The sequence below is a fragment of the Salvelinus fontinalis genome, chromosome 40, assembly GCF_029448725.1.
Source record: "Salvelinus fontinalis isolate EN_2023a chromosome 40, ASM2944872v1, whole genome shotgun sequence".
Lineage (NCBI taxonomy): Eukaryota > Metazoa > Chordata > Actinopteri > Salmoniformes > Salmonidae > Salvelinus > Salvelinus fontinalis.
The window spans coordinates 25,848,809-25,870,058 of NC_074704.1; the positions used below are offsets into that span (position 1 = coordinate 25,848,809).

Below are 21,250 nucleotides of genomic sequence, written 5' to 3' on the forward strand. Positions count from 1 at the left end.
CTACAATTATAATTTAATTACAAGTTATAAATAAAATGTCCATAATATCTGCATTAATAGTGGAATGATCGTGTTTCACAATATTCCTAAACAAAAAAAATAATCTTGATCTTCTATTGTGTTATTGACTGAATGTTTGTTTATTCCATGTGTAACTCTGTGTTGTTGTTTTTGTCGCACTGCTTTGCTTTATCTTGGCCAGGTCACAGTTGTAAATGAGAACTTGTTCTCAACTGGCCTACTTGTTAAATAAAGGTGAAATAAATAAAAATACAAAAATGTAGGAGCAGTATGGACCTAGTCTGTTCATTATATACATCTACATGATGTATTGTTACACCATGTAGGAGCAGTATAGACCTAGTCTGTTCATGATATACATCTTCATGATGTATTGTTACACCATGTAGGAGCAGTATAGACCTAGTCTGTTCATTATATACATCTACATGATGTATTGTTACACCATGTAGGAGCAGTATAGACCTAGTCTGTTCATTATATACATCTACATTATGTATTGTTACACCATGTAGGAGCAGTATAGACCTACAGTAGCTAGCTACTTATTTAGATTTAGTATGACTTAATGAAGCTGCCTTAAATGTGCTGTAGTAAAAAAATAATAATATTCGCACTAATCAATCAACACATTCCTGTCTTTGTATGTCTCAATATATTAGCATTATTTAATTAAATTAATTTAAAAGAATCTTTGTCTGAAAATAAAATATGATCCTCAACTGCGTTTCCCCTCCAGTCAGCAGACGGCGATGTGCGTCTTTCAGGCGATGCTGCCAGCGTGACGTATAATCGGTTCTGCTGCTGCTAGCGTGACGGTTCTTCATAAACAGCTCGTCAACCACCTCCGTAGCTTGTTAGCCAACATAGCTGAAAGATTCAAGCTATTTATACGCTTTCGGTGTATATTAGCTACTGTGTTTTAGACACACTTCTGTCGTATCTAGTTTTGTTGATGAATCGTTACTTGAGAAATGAGACCAAGTTGAGACGCTGGACGAGGTGGATAAGGTATAGTAAGACAGTTTATTCGGATGTAAAGATATCTGAGCAAAGCGTGCACGGACTCGTTCATTTAGCTCAGAAGGAACTAGCAGAAGCGAGTCCCGAAACATATTGTGCAGTACATTTTATACAGTGAATGACGTAGGTAGATTCTGGTAGTTCGTGCTCCTGACTGGTCGTTGTAAGTGGAGGATCGTCCCCTCCAGGCTGGTGTCAATGACCCATTGGTTCTTGGCACTGTTCTTTGTTCTTGGAAACCCAGCCTGAAACAAGGGTGTGTGTGTGTGTGTGTGTGTGTGCATGTGCGTGTGCGTGCTCGTATAGTGGCATGCCTGCCTTATCAGTGGTCATAAAAGGTCTGAGTCAGCCATCCTCCCCTGCGTGTGGGAGTGAGGTTAGTATCTGTTACGGGCAGAACGTGTTTAACTGTGGGGTGTAGCAAGATATTTGCAACAAAGTCTGCTTTAATAAGGAAGGCATTATAACAGTATTATAGCTATGTGTTAAGGTCAATGAAGACAGCATTCATTACAGTTGGTAACCTATTTAATATTACGTTATTTTTTATTAGTCAGCTATAGTAGCTGGCTGGTTTAGTTAGCACTAGCCTAGTCGCTAATGATAGCTAGCTAGCTAACATCCCCGAACATGAGGTCAGTAAGCTTCTCCCCTCCTGTTAAAGAAGATGGGGTCTGCTGGTCGGAGAAAGAAGGTCTGGGGCTGAACATTGTCGTGAAAGAGGAGAAGGAAGAAGAGGATGTTACAGTAAAACAAGAAGTAGAGGGTGAGGCTGTTACAGTGAAAGAAGAAGAGAAAGACGTTTCAGTGAAAGAAGAGGAAGATGCTTTCAGAGTGAAAGAGGAAGAGAAAGAGGATGATGCGGTTTTTGGAGTGAAGAAGGAAGGGGAGGAGATGACTGTCACATCCAAAAAGGAGGAGGAAACTGGATATCTGGGCCCGGTTTCCCAAACGCATCTTAAGGCATCCAATGGTTCTAACAATGAACTTAGCCGTAAGATGGTTTTGAGAAACCGGGCCCTGATTAACACTAGTAAGTACTGTCTTAAAAACAGAGGCACAAACTCTGCAGTTGTTGGTCTGATGTTTGGTGTTAAAGGGGAAATCTGCAATGCTACATCCATTTTTTTACTTTTAAATTATTTATTTATAGTCATTGATTCTTGAAGAATATAACACATGCCTCATGAGCTTAGTTCAACTGTTGTACCCCATCAGAACCCGTAATAATACAAGGACTGGCCATCCATGAGGTCAAAATTATAGTTTAATTTTCGAGGCTATATAGTATATTCTAGAATTCATCCATAATGTCATAATGATAGTTTAACCAGGTTTCTAGGATATATAGTATATTCTAGAATTCATCCATGATGTCATAATGTTAGTTTAACCAGGTTTCTAGGCTATATAGTATATTCTAGAATTCATCCATGATGTCATAATGATAGTTTAACCAGGTTTCTAGGCTATATAGTATATTCTAGAATTCATCCATGGTGTCATAATGATAGTTTAACCAGGTTTCTAGGCTATATAGTATATTCTAGAATTGCCAGTGTAGATTTCCTGTGGAGGTCAAATTGTTAGAGCTGTTGATAAGTCATTGTATAATATTCAGCCAGTTTATTTGCATGCCATTACATCAATATAGTCTAACCAGAAGAGAAAAGACTCTAACCGAACCACCTCCACCTGCTGGCCTTTGTAAATTCTGACGTTGCCGGTAATAGGCAACACAAGCAGTCGGCAACCTACATTTGGAGTGCAAATTTATCTTACCATTTCTACTGATCTGCGTGCCAGTTATGATTTTCATATGCACATTTTCGTGGAACAGTTTCATTTAATTTATAATGGTATCTCAAAATCATTGTCTGTGATTAACCTACATTCTAACTAAATCTAAATTAAAATGAACTGTTATTGCCATTGCCAACTATGTAAACAAATAGCCTACATAAAGCCAACAAATAAAAACATTGCAAATAAATATCCTATAAATCACATGGCCTGTCTACAACGAACTTGAAACATTGTATAAAATATTCTGGGCTCTCAGTTTCCAGTGCCAGTGAGTTCGGGACAGACACAGCTGTAGGCTATTTGTGAAAGGGATAAGAAGTAATCAGGTATTTTATGACATTTCCACTGGATCAGAGCATTACATTTTTCCCTTTCATGCTGAGTGGTTATCGAAAGGGCGAGAGCTGGAAATATTTTTAAAATACTTTGAGGAACTATTCTCATTTGCTATTGATTTTGATTAGACTTTGTTTACTTGCTGTTTGAGGTGAAGATAAATTTGCTTTGAGAAGCTCCACAACTCATTAGTGGTGGTGCGTTAAGACAATCAGAAATACTATCAGACATCCCCAAATGTGCACATTTATAGGCCTACATTTGCGCGCAGGCCAGGTAGACTAGTCCTACTTCTATATGCGTAATTAGATGTGGGTCCTTACTTTATATGCCAACCTTTATATGCCAACCTCTATATGGGTCTTTTTGAAGAACGTTTTGTTAATAATGAAAACGAGAATCCATTTTTGAATAAAGTCCTTAAGTGGTATCGATATATTGATGACATTTTTTGTATATGGGTAGGAACCGAAGAAGAACTGTCAGAGTTTATGGCACTACTCAATGACATTGACCCTAATCTCAAATTCACTATTGAACGTGACACTAAACGTGTTCATTATCTCGATATGTGGATTGAGAAATCAAATGGAACCTTGTTTACAAGTCTATATAGAAAAGAAACGGACAGAAATACTCTATTACAGGGTGACAGCTTCCACCCTGAGCCATTAAAAAGAGGACTTCCAAGAAGCCAATTTTTTAGACTGCGCCGTATATGCCACTCCACAGATGATTATCTAGAAAAAGCAGCGGAGATGCGCATGAGGTTTCTAAAAAGAGGCTATTCGTCACAATGTGTGGATGAAGCTCATAACTTGGCATTGGAAAAAACACGAGATGAACTGCTACAAAAAAGACCCGCTAAAGCTACAGAACACTCCGTAATGTTCACAACTACATATACTTTGAATTCGCGAAAAGTGGGAGAGGTGGTCAAGAAACACTGGCATATTTTATCATCGGACCCAGCTTTGCCGGCTGAATTTAAATATCCACCACGTATTGTGTATAGGAGAGGTCGCAATTTACGCGATAAATTGGTTCATGCCAACTGCCAGCCACTTAAGAAAATTAGCCAAGCACTTTTACGCCCTCTACCAAATGGTAGCTATAAATGCAGAGGATGCGCACAGTGCAACAACATGATGAAGTGTCAATATTTCTGTCACCCACACACAGGAAAAAGGTTCCAAATAAATGACATTATTACGTGTTCCACCACCCATGTTATTTACATTATTAAATGTCCATGTGGGCTCTGTTATGTCGGTAAAACCACCCGCTCTCTTAAACAGAGAATTAGTGAACATAAAAGTTCAATCAGGAGAAACGACAGGGAGTATCCAGTCGCTGTACATTTCAATGACATGAAGCATGACATTTCCACCTTTAGATTTTGTGGCATAGAGAAATTTAAGATATCAGACAGGGGAGGTGATATTAATAATACTCTGAGTAAAAGAGAATGTTTTTGGATTTTCACCCTCCAGACATTGTTTCCAAAAGGACTTAATGATGAAATGCCTTTGTATGTTATGCTGTGAATTGGAACATGAAATGTGTGTCTCTTGTAGATTATTCTGACGTTTTTCATATGATGTACCCAATGACTAATGAACTTGCTATGTCCTCATTGAGATTATACAGAAGTGTTCAATACGCCTTATTTATACACTTTTGTAAGAGTTATGAAATGCACATTGTTATATTTGGTAGCACTTATTTATTTTCCTTTGCTTCAAACCCCCTTCGATGTGTAGAACGGATGTGGGTGGAGCCAGGTCTACATAAGGGTGCAACTTTCAAAAAATCCCAAAAGCTCTGACGAAGGCCGTGTGGCCGATACGTAAGCTTATTAAATATCGGTGATACTATCAAGAGCAGTGTGCGGTTTCCTTTTCCTTCATCTTGTTCAATTGATGCCATGCACCTGCAAATAAGATTGCTCAGATGTGCGAGTGCCTTTTTGTATTCCTTACTTAACATTGACAGGAATGTTTCAAACGAAAGACAATGAATAAATTGACATAACTGACTCATCTTGCGGAGTCAGGTCTGGGTGGTCTGCCATGGGGAATGATTGTATTTCCCCATAGTATGTTGAGTAAGTAGAGGGAACATTAGTTATAGTCATAACGTGAAACTTGTCATATAATGAACTTAAATACTGGATATTGCTGTCGGACGTTTTTTTGTATTCAGATCTCTGAAATGCTCTCTACCTACGTAACATTTAGTGTCTCCTTATGTTACGCTGGGAAAACAGTTTTCATGGGCACAGATCCTAACTCATTTGAGTTTGCTAAATCCAATGGTTCTAGCCGAGAGTCACCTTAACTTTATTGACAACACCCAAATGGATACTGTCATTAACGCTGTTCTTCAATAATTACACATCATTCTTAATACTGTAGCTGTTTAGTTCCAGTCACATGTTCGACGATCATCAGCTGATCCAGGAAATCATTTTCTGAATGACAGTCAAATGACAAACATCACGACATGCAACAACAATCAAAGTGCTTCTTCATTCATTACTCTGGTAAAGACAGTTATGCCGTGTTCCACGTTAGATCCCAACATCCCTAACAAATTGATGTTTATAATGTGTTATTGTCTGCTTGATTTACAGTAGGGTCTCATTAGTTTGTTTGGAAATGGAGATACTTTGCTCATAATGTGTAGAGAACTGTTCCTTGATGGATAGGCTATTGTACAATACAACACACATAGCTATTTTCCTTTATTCAGGACATTTAGAATGACAACACATTACAGAGTAGCCTATTGGGATTATTCACAAAATGTTCTAGTGATCAGGTTATCAAATGTCATGACAAAGCCATTTTAGTTTCCATGTTTCACCTGAAATGTTAAATGATTTATAGTCCTAGGTCTATGTTATTGTTAGGTGAAGTTATGGGTCCTACAGTAGGTCTATGTTCTTAGGTGAAGTTATGGGTCCTACAGTAGGTCTATGTTGTTAGGTGAAGTTATTGGTCCTACAGTAGGTCTATGTTATTGTTAGGTGCATCGCTCTCTGCTCTCTGTGTTTGCTGAAACTCCTCCATGCTAATGCGGAAACCACTAGTTATACCAATAACATAGACCTACTGTAGGACCCATAACTTCACCTAACAATAACATAGACCTTCAGAAAGGGGCCTACTGCTTTGGATTTCAACAACTTTAAAAACGTATTTCTAGCCTACAATCGTTGATGTTACTACTAATGTGAAAACAAGACAAAATATGACTATTGTTGCTCACTTGACTGTCTAAAGACAAATGTCAAATAATTTTAACATTCATTACAGACGTCATTGTTTGTACAACATCATGGCTACGCTGTTGGCATCACCTTTTACAGTGGATTTCTGCTGTTGTGGCCCTTTAACCATCTGTCTTTTTGTTGTTCAAACAGGAGAGAGACGTGACTATCGTGGATCCTCTGGGGGGCCTCAACAACCCCAGGATGCTGACGAGGCAGAGAAGAGTCTCTCCATGTCAAAACACCTCAAACACCAGCAGAGACCCACAGGGAAGAAATCTCACTGCTGCTCTGACTGTGGGAAAGGTTGCAAATCTTCATCAGAACTTAAAATACACCAGAGAACACACACAGGAGAGAAATATTATAGCTGTAATCAATGTGGGAAGAGTTTTTCTCAGTCAAGCACCCTGGTATCACACCAGAGAACACACACAGGAGAGAAACCTTATAGCTGTGATCAATGTGGGAAGATTTTTACTACATCTAGTGATTTGACGGTACACCAGAGAACACATACAGGAGAGAAATCTTATAGCTGTGATCAATGTGACCAGAGATACTCTGATAAAAGATCTCTGATTAAACATCAGAAAATACATGAAGGAGTTGTTTCATGATATCAATGAAATCATGTCACAATGTAGAATGTTTTAACATTGTAGTAGGAGTATTTTAATGATGTCACAATGTAGAATGTTTTAACATTGTAGTAAGGGTATTTTAATGATGTCACAATGTAGAATCTTTTAACATTGTAGTAGGAGTATTTTAATGATGTCACAATGTAGAACCCTAAATGTTTGCCCACTGTTCTATTGATTTCAGCATGATATGGATATTAGCCTCAGGGGGGAAATCCAGGCTCTGAATTGAATGATATGGATATCAGTGGGAAAATCGTTGTACTTTGCTCCGTTCATCTTTCCCTCGATCTTGACTAGTCTCCCAGTCCCTGCCACTGAAAAACATACCCACAGCATGATGCTGCCACCACCATGCTTCACCGTAGGGATGGTGCCTGGTTTCCTCCAGACGTGACGCTTGGCATTCAGGCCAAATAGTTACATTTTGGTTTCATCAGACCAGAGAATGTTGTTTCTCAAGGTCAGTCCTTTATGTGCCTTTTGGCAAACACCAAGCAGGCTGTCATGTGCCTTTTACTGAGGAGTGGCTTCCCCATGGCCACTCGATCATAAAGGCCTGATTGGTGGAGTGCTGTATAGATGGTTGTCCTTGTGGAAGGTTCTCCCATCTCCACAGAGGAACTCTGGAGCTCTGTCATAGTGACCAGCAGGTTCTTGGTCACATCCTTGAACAAGGCCCTTCTCCCCTGATTGCTCTGTTTGAAGAGTCTTGGTGGTTCCAAACCTCTTCCATTTAAGAATGATGAAGGCCACTGGGTTCTTGGGGACCTTCAATGCTGCAGACATTTTTTTGGTACCCTTCCCCTGATCTGTGCCTCGACACAATCCTGTCTCAGAGCTCTACGGACAATTCCTTCGACCTCATGGCTTGGTTTTTGCTCTTACATGCACTGTCAACTGTGGGACCTTATATAGACAGGTGTGTGCCTTTCCAAATCATGTCCAATTAATTGAATTTACCACAGGTGGACTCCAATCAAGTTGTAGAAATATCTCAAGGAAGATCAGTGGAATCAGGATGCATCTGAGCTCAATTTTGAGTCTCATAGCAAAGGTCTGAATACTTAAGTTAATAAATGTGCAAAAATGTCAAACACTGTTTTTGGTTTGTCATTATGGGGCATTGTGTGTAGATTGATGAGGGGGAAAAAACTTCAATTTTAGAATTAGGCTGTAATGTAACAAAATGTAGAAAAAGTGAAGGGGTCTGAATGCACTGAAAGATAACCCACAAGCCAATCGTGACCTTCTCTTGTGAAACCCAGACGTAAGAGAGAGCTACTGTAGGACCCATAACTTCACATAAAACCCACCCATGCCCACATTGCTCGCGTCTGTGTCCAGGATAAAGGGCAAGGTGAGGTCAGGGGGGGCGAGCACGGGGGCCTCGATCAGTGCACGTTTGAGGGTGTTGAATGCCTCACACTCCATTGTCCAAGTGAAAGCCTTGTCCTTCGGCAGCAGGCGGTTCAGTGGAGCAGCAACGCTTGAGAAGCCCCGTACAAACCTGTAGTACGAGGCCAGGCCCAGGAAGCTCTTCAGCTGACGCTGGTTGGTGGGGGTGGTCCAGTCTCTGACAGCCCCTACCTTGTCCTCCATGGTGCTGATCCCCTCCTTCCCCACTCGGTGGCCCAAGAAGGACACCTCTCTCCTCATGAAGTGGCACTTCTCGGGGTGGAGCTTCAGACCTGCGGCAGCCACCCTCGCCAGCACATACCGTAGCGCCCCAAGGGCTGACTGGAAGGAGCTGCCATGGGCCAGGATGTCATCGAGGTATACCAGACACTGCTGTCGGAAAATGCCATCCAGCACCCTGTCCATCAAACGCTCAAAAGTAGCTGGAGCGTTGCACAGGCCAAAGCACAGGACCTTGAACTGCCAGTGTCCTCTGTTAGTGGAGAATGCAGTTTTGGCTCTGGCCTCTGGGGAGAGGGGCACCTGCCAGTAGCCACTGCGGAGGTCTAGTGAGGAGAACCAGGAGGACCCCCTAACCAGGTCCAGCGTCTCATCGATACGTGGTATGGGGTATGAGTCCTTCCTGGTTACCTCATTCAGCCGCTTGTAGTCCGCACAGAACCTCAGCTTGCCCCTCTTCTTCGGAACCATGACGACTGGCGCCTCCCAGGGGCTGTCTGAGGGCTCAATGAAGTCTGCCCGCTGCATCTCCAACACAGCCTTGTCTGCCGCCTCCTGGGGTGCCAGCGGGATACGGCGGGGACGCATCTTGATGGGTCGAGCATCACCTGTGTCGATCTCATGCTGCACCAGATGAGTCTGACCCACCTCTTCCTCACTCAGCGCAAAGCTGTCTCTGAATTCAAACAGCAACTGCCACAACCGTTCCTGCTGCTCGGGGTCAAGACCAACACAGTTCCTCCCCCATATCTCCCTCACTGCAGACAGTGTCCTCTCCTCTCCCATCTGGGGTAGCTGGGCTGGGGGGGGCGCGACCCGGGCTCACAGAGGGCTGTGTCATGGAGGTAGCTGGGGGAATGTAAAACACTGCCGTAGGTGACAGGGGGGCTGGGGAAAAGTCACACACAGATGTGGGGGAGGGGGGGCAGCCATGAGTCTCTGCTGCTTTAACTGTTGGAGTAAAGGGTTTGTTGGGTTGAGTGAATGTGACATTAGGGGGGCTCATGGTGACTTCCGGCCCTCCCTGGAAGCTCAGTGTGCCCCTATTTAGGTCTAACTGGCAGCCTGTGCTCCTAAGAAAGTCCAACCCCAGGATACAAGGGTCCTGCACAGCCGCCACCCACACAGGATGACGCACAGTCCTGCCCCCTACTGTCAGAGTCATTATTCCCTTCCCTTTCATGGGTGCCAGCTCACCTGTGACTGTGCGGAGCTGCACAGTTGTAGGCTCACACTGAGTCCAACCTGGCACAATATCTGGCCTCACCAGGGTCACTGTGGACCCAGTGTCCACCAGGGCGGAGCAGGGCACCCCCTCCACAGTGACATGACAAAAGTCCCCAACACAGGTCCGGCCCACCACAACAACAGGCTCCATCCGTCTGCTTCTGGGGGAAGTGGAGCCTTGCTTCCCCGTCTGTGCCGGTGGGCTCCTCCTGAAGAAGATGGTGGTTGGGATAGAAAGCCAGGGGTCCGCACTACCCGGTCTATGCGGACCCCAAGCCGTTTCCCTGAGCCCTGGGGGACATGGGGCAACCTCGGCGCAGATGGCCTGGCTGGCCACAACCCCAGCAGACCCTGGGACCAGGGCGTGTGTTTCGTGCCGCCTGTAGCGACACAGCACGAATGAGTTGTGTCATTTCAGCCACCCATGCAGGCTTTTCCGGCTCCGGGCTGCTCTGCCCCCCAGCTCGCACAGAGGGTCTGTCTCCCTGCACCCCCACCAAAGCCCCAGCCCACACCAGCTGCCTCCAAAGCCATCTCCAAGGCTATCTGCAATGACTCAGGATGAGCCAGCTGGGTCTGTATGCGCAGCTCCGTAGGAGAGAGCGCCTGTATTCCGTAGGAGAGAGTGCCTGTATGAACTGGTCCCGTGCTAGCTCGCTCTGCACGGAGGGGGGCATGTGAGCATATGCCTGCCGAGAGAGGCTCTCAATGTCATTAGCTAGCACCCGTAGAGGCTCTCCAGGCTGCCTGCGTCTATTACTCAGTTCGGAGCGCAGTAGCCCGGGCTGTACACACTGTCCATAGCGCCTCTTCAGTGCTCCCACTAAAGCACCATAATCATGTCTGTCCTCGGGGCTAATCAATATCAAACAGGCCAGAGCTTCATCCGTGAGGCATAAAGCCAACTGCAGTGCCCTTTCTTCATCCGACCACCCCCTAAAATGAGCTATCAGTTCAAACTGAGCATGAAAAGCTTCCCAATCCGCCTTACCGGAATAATTCGGGGTCTTAACAGATACGGACGCAGCCGGGAACCGGGCGCCGCCATGTTTGTTTACATCCTGAGCCCCGGATTCCTCGTCCCGCCGCGTCGACGTCACCCCTTCGGTCCGCCCACCAGAATCCACGCGAAACACAGTCGACGAAGCACTCATGCCCGCTTCAGCTGCGATCACTCTAACGTCCTCCCTCAAGCGGCCTCTGGGCTCCGACGCCCTGGCGATCTCCTCAGTCAGAACCTCCGACGTCCATGCACACGCACCTCCTTGGCCATAATCGTCCCCTACCTCCACCTTCACTTTCGGATTCCCTCGAAGCATTTTCAACCCCGTTCTCACTTACGGTAACTAGCTAGCTGGCTAACTTTTATCAACGTTTTACTTCTGACACCAATGTAATGACCTGACTAGATCATAAAGGAACAATTGTCCAGACAGAGGATTGAGTTTATGGATTGACGGTTTATTAATTAAACCAACTTTACACAGGCTACTGTTTGGCCGTAGCCCACGCCAAATAAATGAAAGATAACCCACAAGCCAATCGTGACCTCTTGTGAAACCCAAACGTAAGAGAGAGAACAAAGGCTAAACCTGGTCTTAACTTCCAATGCTCCATCCCCCTGCCCAACGCCACTCCGCCAACCGCCAGGATGCCCGGCATCAGAACATTCCAATCATTCCCGTGATTGGCAGATAGCAGGTTGATTGACATGTCGGACCCCGCGAACACTGGGAACTGGTAAGTACAACACAACCACCTACTAGCCTAACACATAACACACAGCTGTCTGAGCGGGTAGCTACAATATATTTACGTTGTTTGTCAGCTAGCTGGTTTGCTAAGTTAGCATAGAACTAGGCTAGTCGCTAATGCTAGCTAGTTAACATCCCCGACCATGAGTTCACTAAGCTACTCTCCTCCTGTTAAAGAAGAGGTCTGCTGGACGGAGAAAGAAACTCTGGTGAAAGAGGAGGAAGAGAAAGATGTTACAATACAAAAACAAGTAGAGGTTGAGGCTGTTACCGTGAAAGAAGAAGAGAAAGACGTTTCAGTTAAAGAAGAGGAAGACGCGTTCAGAGTGAAAGAGGAGGAGGATGTTACAGTAAAAAAAGAGGAGGATGCAGTTTTTGGAGTGAAAGAGGAGGAGGGGGGGGTGTTATGTGTTAATAACATTTAGACTACGTTACCCAGCAGGCTATGCGGGCGGGGGAGATGGTTAAAGAATGCCTTGCATGGCTAAACATGGAGTTTTCTAGCTGAAGTATATGTTCATTAAAAGTAGTTAAACCTACGACCCGGTTTGTCATTATATAAGGAACAAACATAAGAGGGGGAGAGTACTGTCACATTGGAGAAAGAAGAGGATGTTGGAGATCTGTTTAACACCAGTAAGTACCGTCTCTGCAGTCGTTGAACCAATATGCAGTAAAGGGATTATACACTTTAATGTTGTTCTGTAGGAATGGCTGAAGCTACACTGTAACTTGTAGAACATCAAGAGTGGACCATCAACAAAACGTTAACAATTGATCAAATGCATCCAATGACAATGCCTCAATATCTCTTATTAGATTAGCCCAATATGTAGTCTTAAAGGGGCAATCAGCAGCTGTTACTTCCATTTTGGGACTTATACATTAATGATATGTACCCATTGTTTCTTTAAGAATTCACTTATAAATGCCTCATGAGCTTAGTTCAACTGTCGTACCCCATCAGAACCCAAAATATAAGCTTTTTTTACTCAAATGTTTGTCAGTAAATATCAACAAACACTGTATATCCTCAAAACATGGTTAAAACTAGAGTGTTGATATCATGGATGGTTGCATTTCTCCAGACCCATCCTTCAGCTTTTTACCGAAACGGGCATGAAGTACGCTTTGATATTGTTTCTACTGCTGATTGCTGCCCCCGTTACTCCTCAAGGTCCAAGGACTGTATGTTATTTTCAGAGGTAGACTGGCTCTGGCAGCTAAAATAGTCAAATATTCCATCTAAATGTGAATCAATTCTCAATTGCGATACATTTTCTAGAAACATAAATCGCTGTACTTTCATATCACATCAACATAATTTCAATTTCATTTGGATTAGGACCTGCGCCGCTTCCTGTGTGAGGCAGGGTCGTACTCTGCGAATGTTGTAGAGTATGAACCTACAGGAACGGGTCACCGCCTTGATGTTAGTTGAGAACGACAGGGTGTTGTCCAGGATCACGCCAAGGTTCTTAGCACTCTGGGAGGAGGACACAATGGAGTTGTCAACCGTGATGGCGAGATCATGGAACGGGCATTCCTTCCCCGGGAGGAAGAGCAGCTCCGTCTTGCCGAGGTTCAGCTTGAGGTGGTGATCCGTCATCCACACTGATATGTCTGCCAGACATGCAGAGATGCGATTCACCACCTGGTTATCAGAGGGGGGAAAGGAGAAGATTAATTGTGTGTCGTCTGCATAGCAATGATAGGAGAGACCATGTGAGGATATGACAGAGCCAAGTGACTTGGTGTATAGCGAGAATAGGAGAGGGCCTAGAACAGAGCCCTGGGGGACACCAGTGGTGAGAGCACGTGGTGCGGAGACAGATTCTCGCCACGCCACCTGGTAGGAGCGACCTGTCAGGTAGTACGCAATCCAAGCTTGGGCCGCAATGCAACCATCCATGATATCAACATTCTAGTTTTAACCATGTTTTGAGGATATACAGTGTTTGTTGATATTTACTGACAAACATTTGAGTAAAAAAAGCTCTGGGAAAAAAAGCTAATGTTTCAAATAGACCTAGCTTGTGTATCACTATCACTTGCTATCACCAGAAATACTTTAAGAAATGAGGATATTGGAAATTCCTTTCGATTCATATTAACAGCTTAAAGAAAAGAACATTGGCATGAATTACCCTCCGTGAACAAGAAGCACAACATTACAAATATTTTCAGTGATGTGAAATAATTAATTTGTTCTCTGTAATATCGTATAGCTTTGCAATCGTGACATTACGTACTTTCAAGGAAAATAGGCATGTTTCTCGACTCATACCCTGACTTTAAAAAGGGATTTCGTGGGAATTAGCATGACAATGTAAACGCGATTGGTCGACCATCTCTTGGACGGGCGTTATATACGCTTTGACATTATCTGGAATAGTTTTTATTTGAAAACGTTTTTGTTTACTTGCCTGCCTATTGAATTTGAATTTGGAATGCACTGTACTGTTCATCTCTGAAACTCACTGAGATAAGTCCTTTGATACAGCAGTAGCAATAACATTTACAGAAAAGACAGGAATGCATACAGCTGTTGCTGTATGCTGTTGCTGTATACAGTGCATTCGGGAAGTATTCAGACCCCTTGACTTTTTCCACATTTTGTTACGTTAAAGCCTTATTCTAAAATGTTGTATCAAAAACTCCCCTTTCATTTAGCAAATTTATTTGGCACACCTGCATTTGGGGAGTTTCTCCCATCCTTCTCTGCAGATCCTCTCTAGCTCTGTCAGGTTGGATGGGGAACATCACTGCACAGCTATTTTCAGGTCTCTCCAGAGATGTTAGATTGGGCTCAGGTCCGGGCTCTGGCTGGGCCACTCAAGCACATGGCTGGGCCACTCGAGGACATTCACCTAACATTTGTTAGGTGAAGTTATGGGTCCATTAGCATGGAGGAGTTTCCAAATTGCATATTTTTTAGCTATTTCTGCTTAGGATTTCAACAACTGTAATAACTTATTTCTATCCTACAATCATCGATGTTACTACTAATGTGAAAACAAGACAAAATATGACTATAGTTTCTGACTTGACTGTCAAATAATTTTATCATTCATTACAGACGTCAATTGTTTGTACAACATCATGTTTACACTGTTGGCATCACCTTTTACAGTGGATTTCTGCTGTTGTGGGCCTTAAACCATCTGTCTGACTTGTTGTTCACACAGGAGAGAGATGTGACTATTGTGGATCCTCTGGGGAGCCTCAACAACATCATGATGCTGACGAGGCAGAGCAGAGTCTCTCCACATCAGAACACCTCAAGAAACACCAGCAGAGACCCACAGGGAAGAAATCTATTTGCTGTACTGACTGTGGGAAAGGCTGCAAATCTTCATCAGATCTTAAAATACACCAGCAAGTACACACAGGAGAGAAATCATACTGCTGCTCTGACTGCGGGAAACGTTTCTCAATATCAAATTCACTTATACAAAAAGGCACTCGCACATCTGAGCAATCTTGTTTGCAGGTGCATGGCATCAATTGAACAAGATGAAGGAAAAGGAAACCGCACACTGCTCTTGATAGTATCACCGATATTTAATAAGCTTACGTATCGGCCACACGGCCTTCGTCAGAGCTTTTGGGATTTTTTGAAAGTTGCACCCTTATGTAGACCTGGCTCCACCCACATCCGTTCTACACATCGAAGGGGGTTGGAAGCAAAGGAAAATAAATAAGTGCTACCAAATATAACAATGTGCATTTCATAACTCTTACAAAAGTGTATAAATAAGGCGTATTGAACACTTCTGTATAATCTCAATGAGGACATAGCAAGTTCATTAGTCATTGGGTACATCATATGAAAAACGTCAGAATAATCTACAAGAGACACACATTTCATGTTCCAATTCACAGCATAACATACAAAGGCATTTCATCATTAAGTCCTTTTGGAAACAATGTCTGGAGGGTGAAAATCCAAAAACATTCTCTTTTACTCAGAGTATTATTAATATCACCTCCCCTGTCTGATATCTTAAATTTCTCTATGCCACAAAATCTAAAGGTGGAAATGTCATGCTTCATGTCATTGAAATGTACAGCGACTGGATACTCCCTGTCGTTTCTCCTGATTGAACTTTTATGTTCACTAATTCTCTGTTTAAGAGAGCGGGTGGTTTTACCGACATAACAGAGCCCACATGGACATTTAATAATGTAAATAACATGGGTGGTGGAACACGTAATAATGTCATTTATTTGGAACCTTTTTCCTGTGTGTGGGTGACAGAAATATTGACACTTCATCATGTTGTTGCACTGTGCGCATCCTCTGCATTTATAGCTACCATTTGGTAGAGGGCGTAAAAGTGCTTGGCTAATTTTCTTAAGTGGCTGGCAGTTGGCATGAACCAATTTATCGCGTAAATTGCGACCTCTCCTATACACAATACGTGGTGGATATTTAAATTCAGCCGGCAAAGCTGGGTCCGATGATAAAATATGCCAGTGTTTCTTGACCACCTCTCCCACTTTTCGCGAATTCAAAGTATATGTAGTTGTGAACATTACGGAGTGTTCTGTAGCTTTAGCGGGTCTTTTTTGTAGCAGTTCATCTCGTGTTTTTTCCAATGCCAAGTTATGAGCTTCATCCACACATTGTGACGAATAGCCTCTTTTTAGAAACCTCATGCGCATCTCCGCTGCTTTTTCTAGATAATCATCTGTGGAGCGGCATATACGGCGCAGTCTAAAAAATTGGCTTCTTGGAAGTCCTCTTTTTAATGGCTCAGGGTGGAAGCTGTCACCCTGTAATAGAGTATTTCTGTCCGTTTCTTTTCTATATAGACTTGTAAACAAGGTTCCATTTGATTTCTCAATCCACATATCGAGATAATGAACACGTTTAGTGTCACGTTCAATAGTGAATTTGAGATTAGGGTCAATGTCATTGAGTAGTGCCATAAACTCTGACAGTTCTTCTTCGGTTCCTACCCATATACAAAAAATGTCATCAATATATCGATACCACTTAAGGACTTTATTCAAAAATGGATTCTCGTTTTCATTATTAACAAAACGTTCTTCAAAAAGACCCATATAGAGGTTGGCATAGCTCGGAGCAAATGTAGAGCCCATCGATGTTCCATTCGTTTGGAGGTAGTATTCATCATCAAACCTGAAATAGTTGTACGTCAAAACATATTCAGCCAACTCTAGAATGAAGTTTGTTGGTGGATATTCATTAGTATCTCTGTCTCCCAAATAGTGTGCTAGTGCTGCCAGCCCCCCCACATGGGGAATGCTGGTATAAAGACTCTCGACGTCTAATGTGACCAAAATACAGTCTTCTTTTAAACCCGTTATTGGTGAGATCTTGTTTATGAAGTCTATAGAGTCCTTTACATATGATGGCAATGATTGCACATGAGATTTAATAAAAGAGTCTACAAAGTTTGACAATGGCTCTAGCATTGAGCCTATTCCTGCAACCACTGGTCTGCCTGGATAGTTGCCTTGTTGTGTTTTAGGTTTGTGTAATTTCGGTAAAATGTATAAGCATGGACGTATGGCACATTTGCAACAAAGATATTCATATTCAGGTTTTGAGATAAGGTTGTTAAATAGGGCTTGCTCCAAATTAGAGCAAATATCCCTTTGGAACACCTGTGTGGGATCAACACTCAGTTTTCTATAGAAACGTTCATTGCTGAGTTGTCTCTGAATTTCTTCTTTATATTTGTCATAGTCTAAAACAACCACAGCACCACCCTTGTCTGCAGGTTTTATAACCAAAGATGAATCTTTCATTAATTCTTTGAGTGCCAGTTCTTCTGTTCTCGTGAGATTCTTCTGAATATGTTTTGTTTGTCTTGTATATACTGACATGGCTTCTTGTTCGACTAACCTACAATAGGTATTAATCGAGAAGTTGTTAACCATAGGACAGAATTTGCTTTTGGGCTTAAAATGGGTGCCAGTTCCTTGATGTGTTACTAGGCCCGAATCAGTGTTGTGTGAAAACACATGCTTAAGTTTAATCTTGCGAAAGAATTTAAACAGATCTACTTTCGTATCGAATGGTTTATCTGTACATGTAGGTACAAAAGAGAGGCCCTTAGATAAGACTGAGACTTGAGCGTCAGTAAGGTCTTTTTTGGAGAGGTTAATTACCGCTTCCCGCTGTAGCTCCGTGTCCACGGCCTGTGTTCCTGGTCTCCTCTTCGACCGCTTACCTCTCCTGCATCGTTTCTTTTCTTTCGTGGAGCCCTCTGTTGCTTCCGGGCTAAAAAAACGGACTGTGTGCCATGGAAGCTGGAGTCACTGTCTGTAGGGAATTCGCTCTCGGTGGATGCCTCTGTGTCCAAGTTTCCATGTCCTCCCGCTGCTGCGTATCTGCGTCCCCCGATCAGCGGTGCGTCCCTCCGTCGGCCTCTGCGTGCTCCTGTCCTTGGGCCTTCCCATGCGTACACCTGGTTTAGCTGGTAATCCTCTGTGTCTCGCTGGTATTTCCTGATTTTTGTTGCTTGTAGAGAGTCTCTGTATTTCCCAATGGACTGCTTGATCGTGTCGTCTATGGTTGTAAAATTAGGGCCTAGAATTTCCTTCATTATAGCCTCATGTTCGCTAATCTTAACTTCAACTTCTTTCACTTCCTTTGACACATGTTCCACGATAAGTAGCATTAAATCTAATGAGCATTTGTTGAGTATTTCACCCCATTGCTGAACGAAAGTTTTGTCGTTATTACCTATAGTAGGCTCCTTCTGTATTCTCAGTCCTCTTGGAATGCGCTTGTTGCGCCAATACTCACTAAGAGTGGTGCCATGCAGGAACAAACGTGTTTCTTTCTCTCGAAGTCTCTGAAGTTGGATTTTGAGTTCGACAGTCGAGCGTGGAACTGGGTTGTCCATGTTGGAGGTAGGAAAAAGAATCTTGTTTGCGTCTTCTTGTGTGAATGAAAGGGTACTCGCACAATGCGTGGTAAGTGAGTTGATCTCTCGTAGTGGATCCATTGTATACTTGGTACGTCTTTAACTAGTGTGTATACTTACAAGATTTAAGAGTGCGGAGTGAAAAATAGTTATACAAATACAAAAAGGCACTCGCACATCTGAGCAATCTTGTTTGCAGGTGCATGGCATCAATTGAACAAGATGAAGGAAAAGGAAACCGCACACTGCTCTTGATAGTATCACCGATATTTAATAAGCTCAATATCAAATTCACTAAAAGTACACCTGAGAATTCACACTGGAGAGAAATCGCACCACTGTTTTGATTGTGGGAAGAGTTACTTAAGATTAAAATCACTAAAACTACACATGAGAATTCACACTGGAGAGAAACCTTATAGCTGTGATCAATGTGCGAAAGAGTTTTACTATATCTAGCTGTCTGACTATACATCAGAGAACACATACAGGAGAGAAACCATATAGCTGTACTCAATGTGGGAAGAGTTTCACTACATCTAGCCAATGGATTGTACACCAGAGAACACACACAGGAAAGAAACCTCTTAGCTGTACCAATGTGGGAAGAGTTTTACTCACTTAGGCAGCCTGTTATCACACCAGAGAACACACAGGAGAGAAACCGTATAGCTGTGATCAATGTGGGAAGAGTTTTACTAAATCTAGCCAGCTGACTTTACACCAGAGAACACACACAGGAGAGAAATCTTATAGCTGTGATCAATGTGACAAGAGATACACTGATAAAAGATCGCTGATCAAACATCAGAAAATACATACATGAAGGAGTTGTTTCATGATATCAATGAAATAATGTCACAATGTAGAATGTTTTAACATTGTAGTAGGAGTATTTTAATGATGTCACATTGTAGTAGGAGTATTTTAATTATGTTAATGTAGACCCCTAAACGTTTCCCCCTGTTCTATTGACTTCAGCGAGATATGGATATGAGCTTCATCAGTAGAAACATCTTTGTACTTTGCTCCGTTCATCTTTCCCTCGATTCTGACTAGTCTCCCAGTCCCTGCCACTGAAAAACATCCCCACAGCATGATGCTGCCACCACCATGCTTCACCGTAGGGATGGTGCCTGAGGGGGCTACGAGTACATTTTAGTTATTTTACAAAACTTCCACAAACCTACCCCACTAGAAATAAGTCAGGGAAAACTGCAGCAGAAAAGCTTTTCGATAATTTTTTCCCAAAGTTTGGCTTTGTGTCAAAAATCCATCATGATCATGGAAGAGAGTTTGAAAATCAGTTATTCAGAGCCTTGCAGAACTGTACGGGAATAGCCTATTCCAGAACCTCTCCATATCATCCACAGGGGAATCCGAGATTTAACCGTACACTGTTGTCAATGTTGCGCACACTAGATGAAGAGAAAAACCCAACTGGGGTAATTATCTGAACAAGGTCATTCATGCATATAATTGTACCACCAGTGATGCTACTGTGTTCTCACCGTATTTCCTGCTATTTGGAAGGGCTCCACTGCTACCTGTTGACCTTGTCTTTGAGTTACAGATAAAAGAACTGGAGAAATCACACCAGGATTATGCTAAGAAGTGGCAGCAACAGATGGCTGAAGCCTATGACATCGCCAGTAGAAACATGGAGAAATCAACAGCAACGGAAAAAGCCAACTACGATCGGAAGAAAATGAGTTCGGTTCTGGTCTCGGGATCGTGTACTGGTGAGGAACATGTCAGAACGTGGGGGGCCGGGAAAGCTAAGATCACACTGGGAGGACCAAATACATGTGGTGGTAACCAGGAAAGGTGATGACAGCCCTGTCTGGGAGGTTAAACCCGAGAGGGGTACAGGCAGGGCCCGGGTTCTGCATCGCAATATGTTCATGTCATGTAATTCTCTACCATTTGAGGAACCTGTTGAAACACCCAGTAGAGGTCTGTGGAGAAGGGAACCATCCCAGCAAAATCAGCAAAATAGGGAGAGCGCTGAGTCTGAGAGCTCAGATGAGGATTCTTATCCAGTATTCATCAATAGGCCACGTAGGGATGAAGAGAGCACACAGAGTAGCACACAACTAGTATCAGATAATAGTGAGGAACGGCGTCAGACTGATAGAAACTTCACTGTGAAGTAGTGCCGGAGAGGACAGGGGTAAATATGGAAACAGCTGAGGGCTCAGAGACTCAATCATCTCATGATGAAGTGGACACTGATTCATTGGGGTCACCCACGACCTTGCCCCGCCGTTCAGCCCGGCAAACGAGGCCCAAAGACATTCTAACCTATAACACTTTAGGGCTGCCAAGCTCTTATCAGGATACCAACTAGAGATGTTCTGATGTGTATATATTTTCTCGTTCACCTTTACTAATCACAGTGTGATAATGTTTAGTGGGAGTTGCGTCTTTGCCCATAAAGGCAGACTGGACATGTCTAGATAGTTATATGGCTGTTAGGCCAGTTTTCTCCGTTGTACTCATGACCAGTACTTACATCTTCTGTTTGTTTTGAGGCCAGTGAAATGTTTGGGACAACATTTCGTTTTTGCAGGGGGGTGTTGTAAGGGGCTTAATAGAGTTGTATTCCAGCCACTAGGGGGT

The 21,250-nt window shown here is 43.1% G+C and overlaps 1 protein-coding gene across 1 annotated transcript; it reads left to right on the forward strand.

Annotated features, from left to right (window-relative positions):
- The first annotated feature begins 817 nt into the window (after positions 1–817).
- On the forward strand, positions 818–8,183 carry LOC129839008 (zinc finger protein 436-like). The gene is made up of 2 exons (XM_055906276.1): positions 818–2,077; positions 6,614–8,183. The coding sequence occupies exons 1-2, from the start codon at positions 1,675–1,677 to the stop codon at positions 7,078–7,080; spliced, it is 870 nt and encodes a 289-aa protein (XP_055762251.1). The 5' UTR covers positions 818–1,674; the 3' UTR covers positions 7,081–8,183.
- Positions 8,184–21,250: the final 13,067 nt, after the last annotated feature.

Excerpts from the sequence above, each read along its gene's own strand:
- LOC129839008 (XM_055906276.1), top strand. The coding sequence starts at position 1,675 with ATGAGGTCAGTAAGCTTCTCCCCTCCTGTTAAAGAAGATGGGGTCTGC. Across the intron at positions 2,078-6,613 it reads CCGGGCCCTGATTAACACTA|GAGAGAGACGTGACTATCGT; the intron begins GTAAGTACTGTC and ends TTGTTCAAACAG.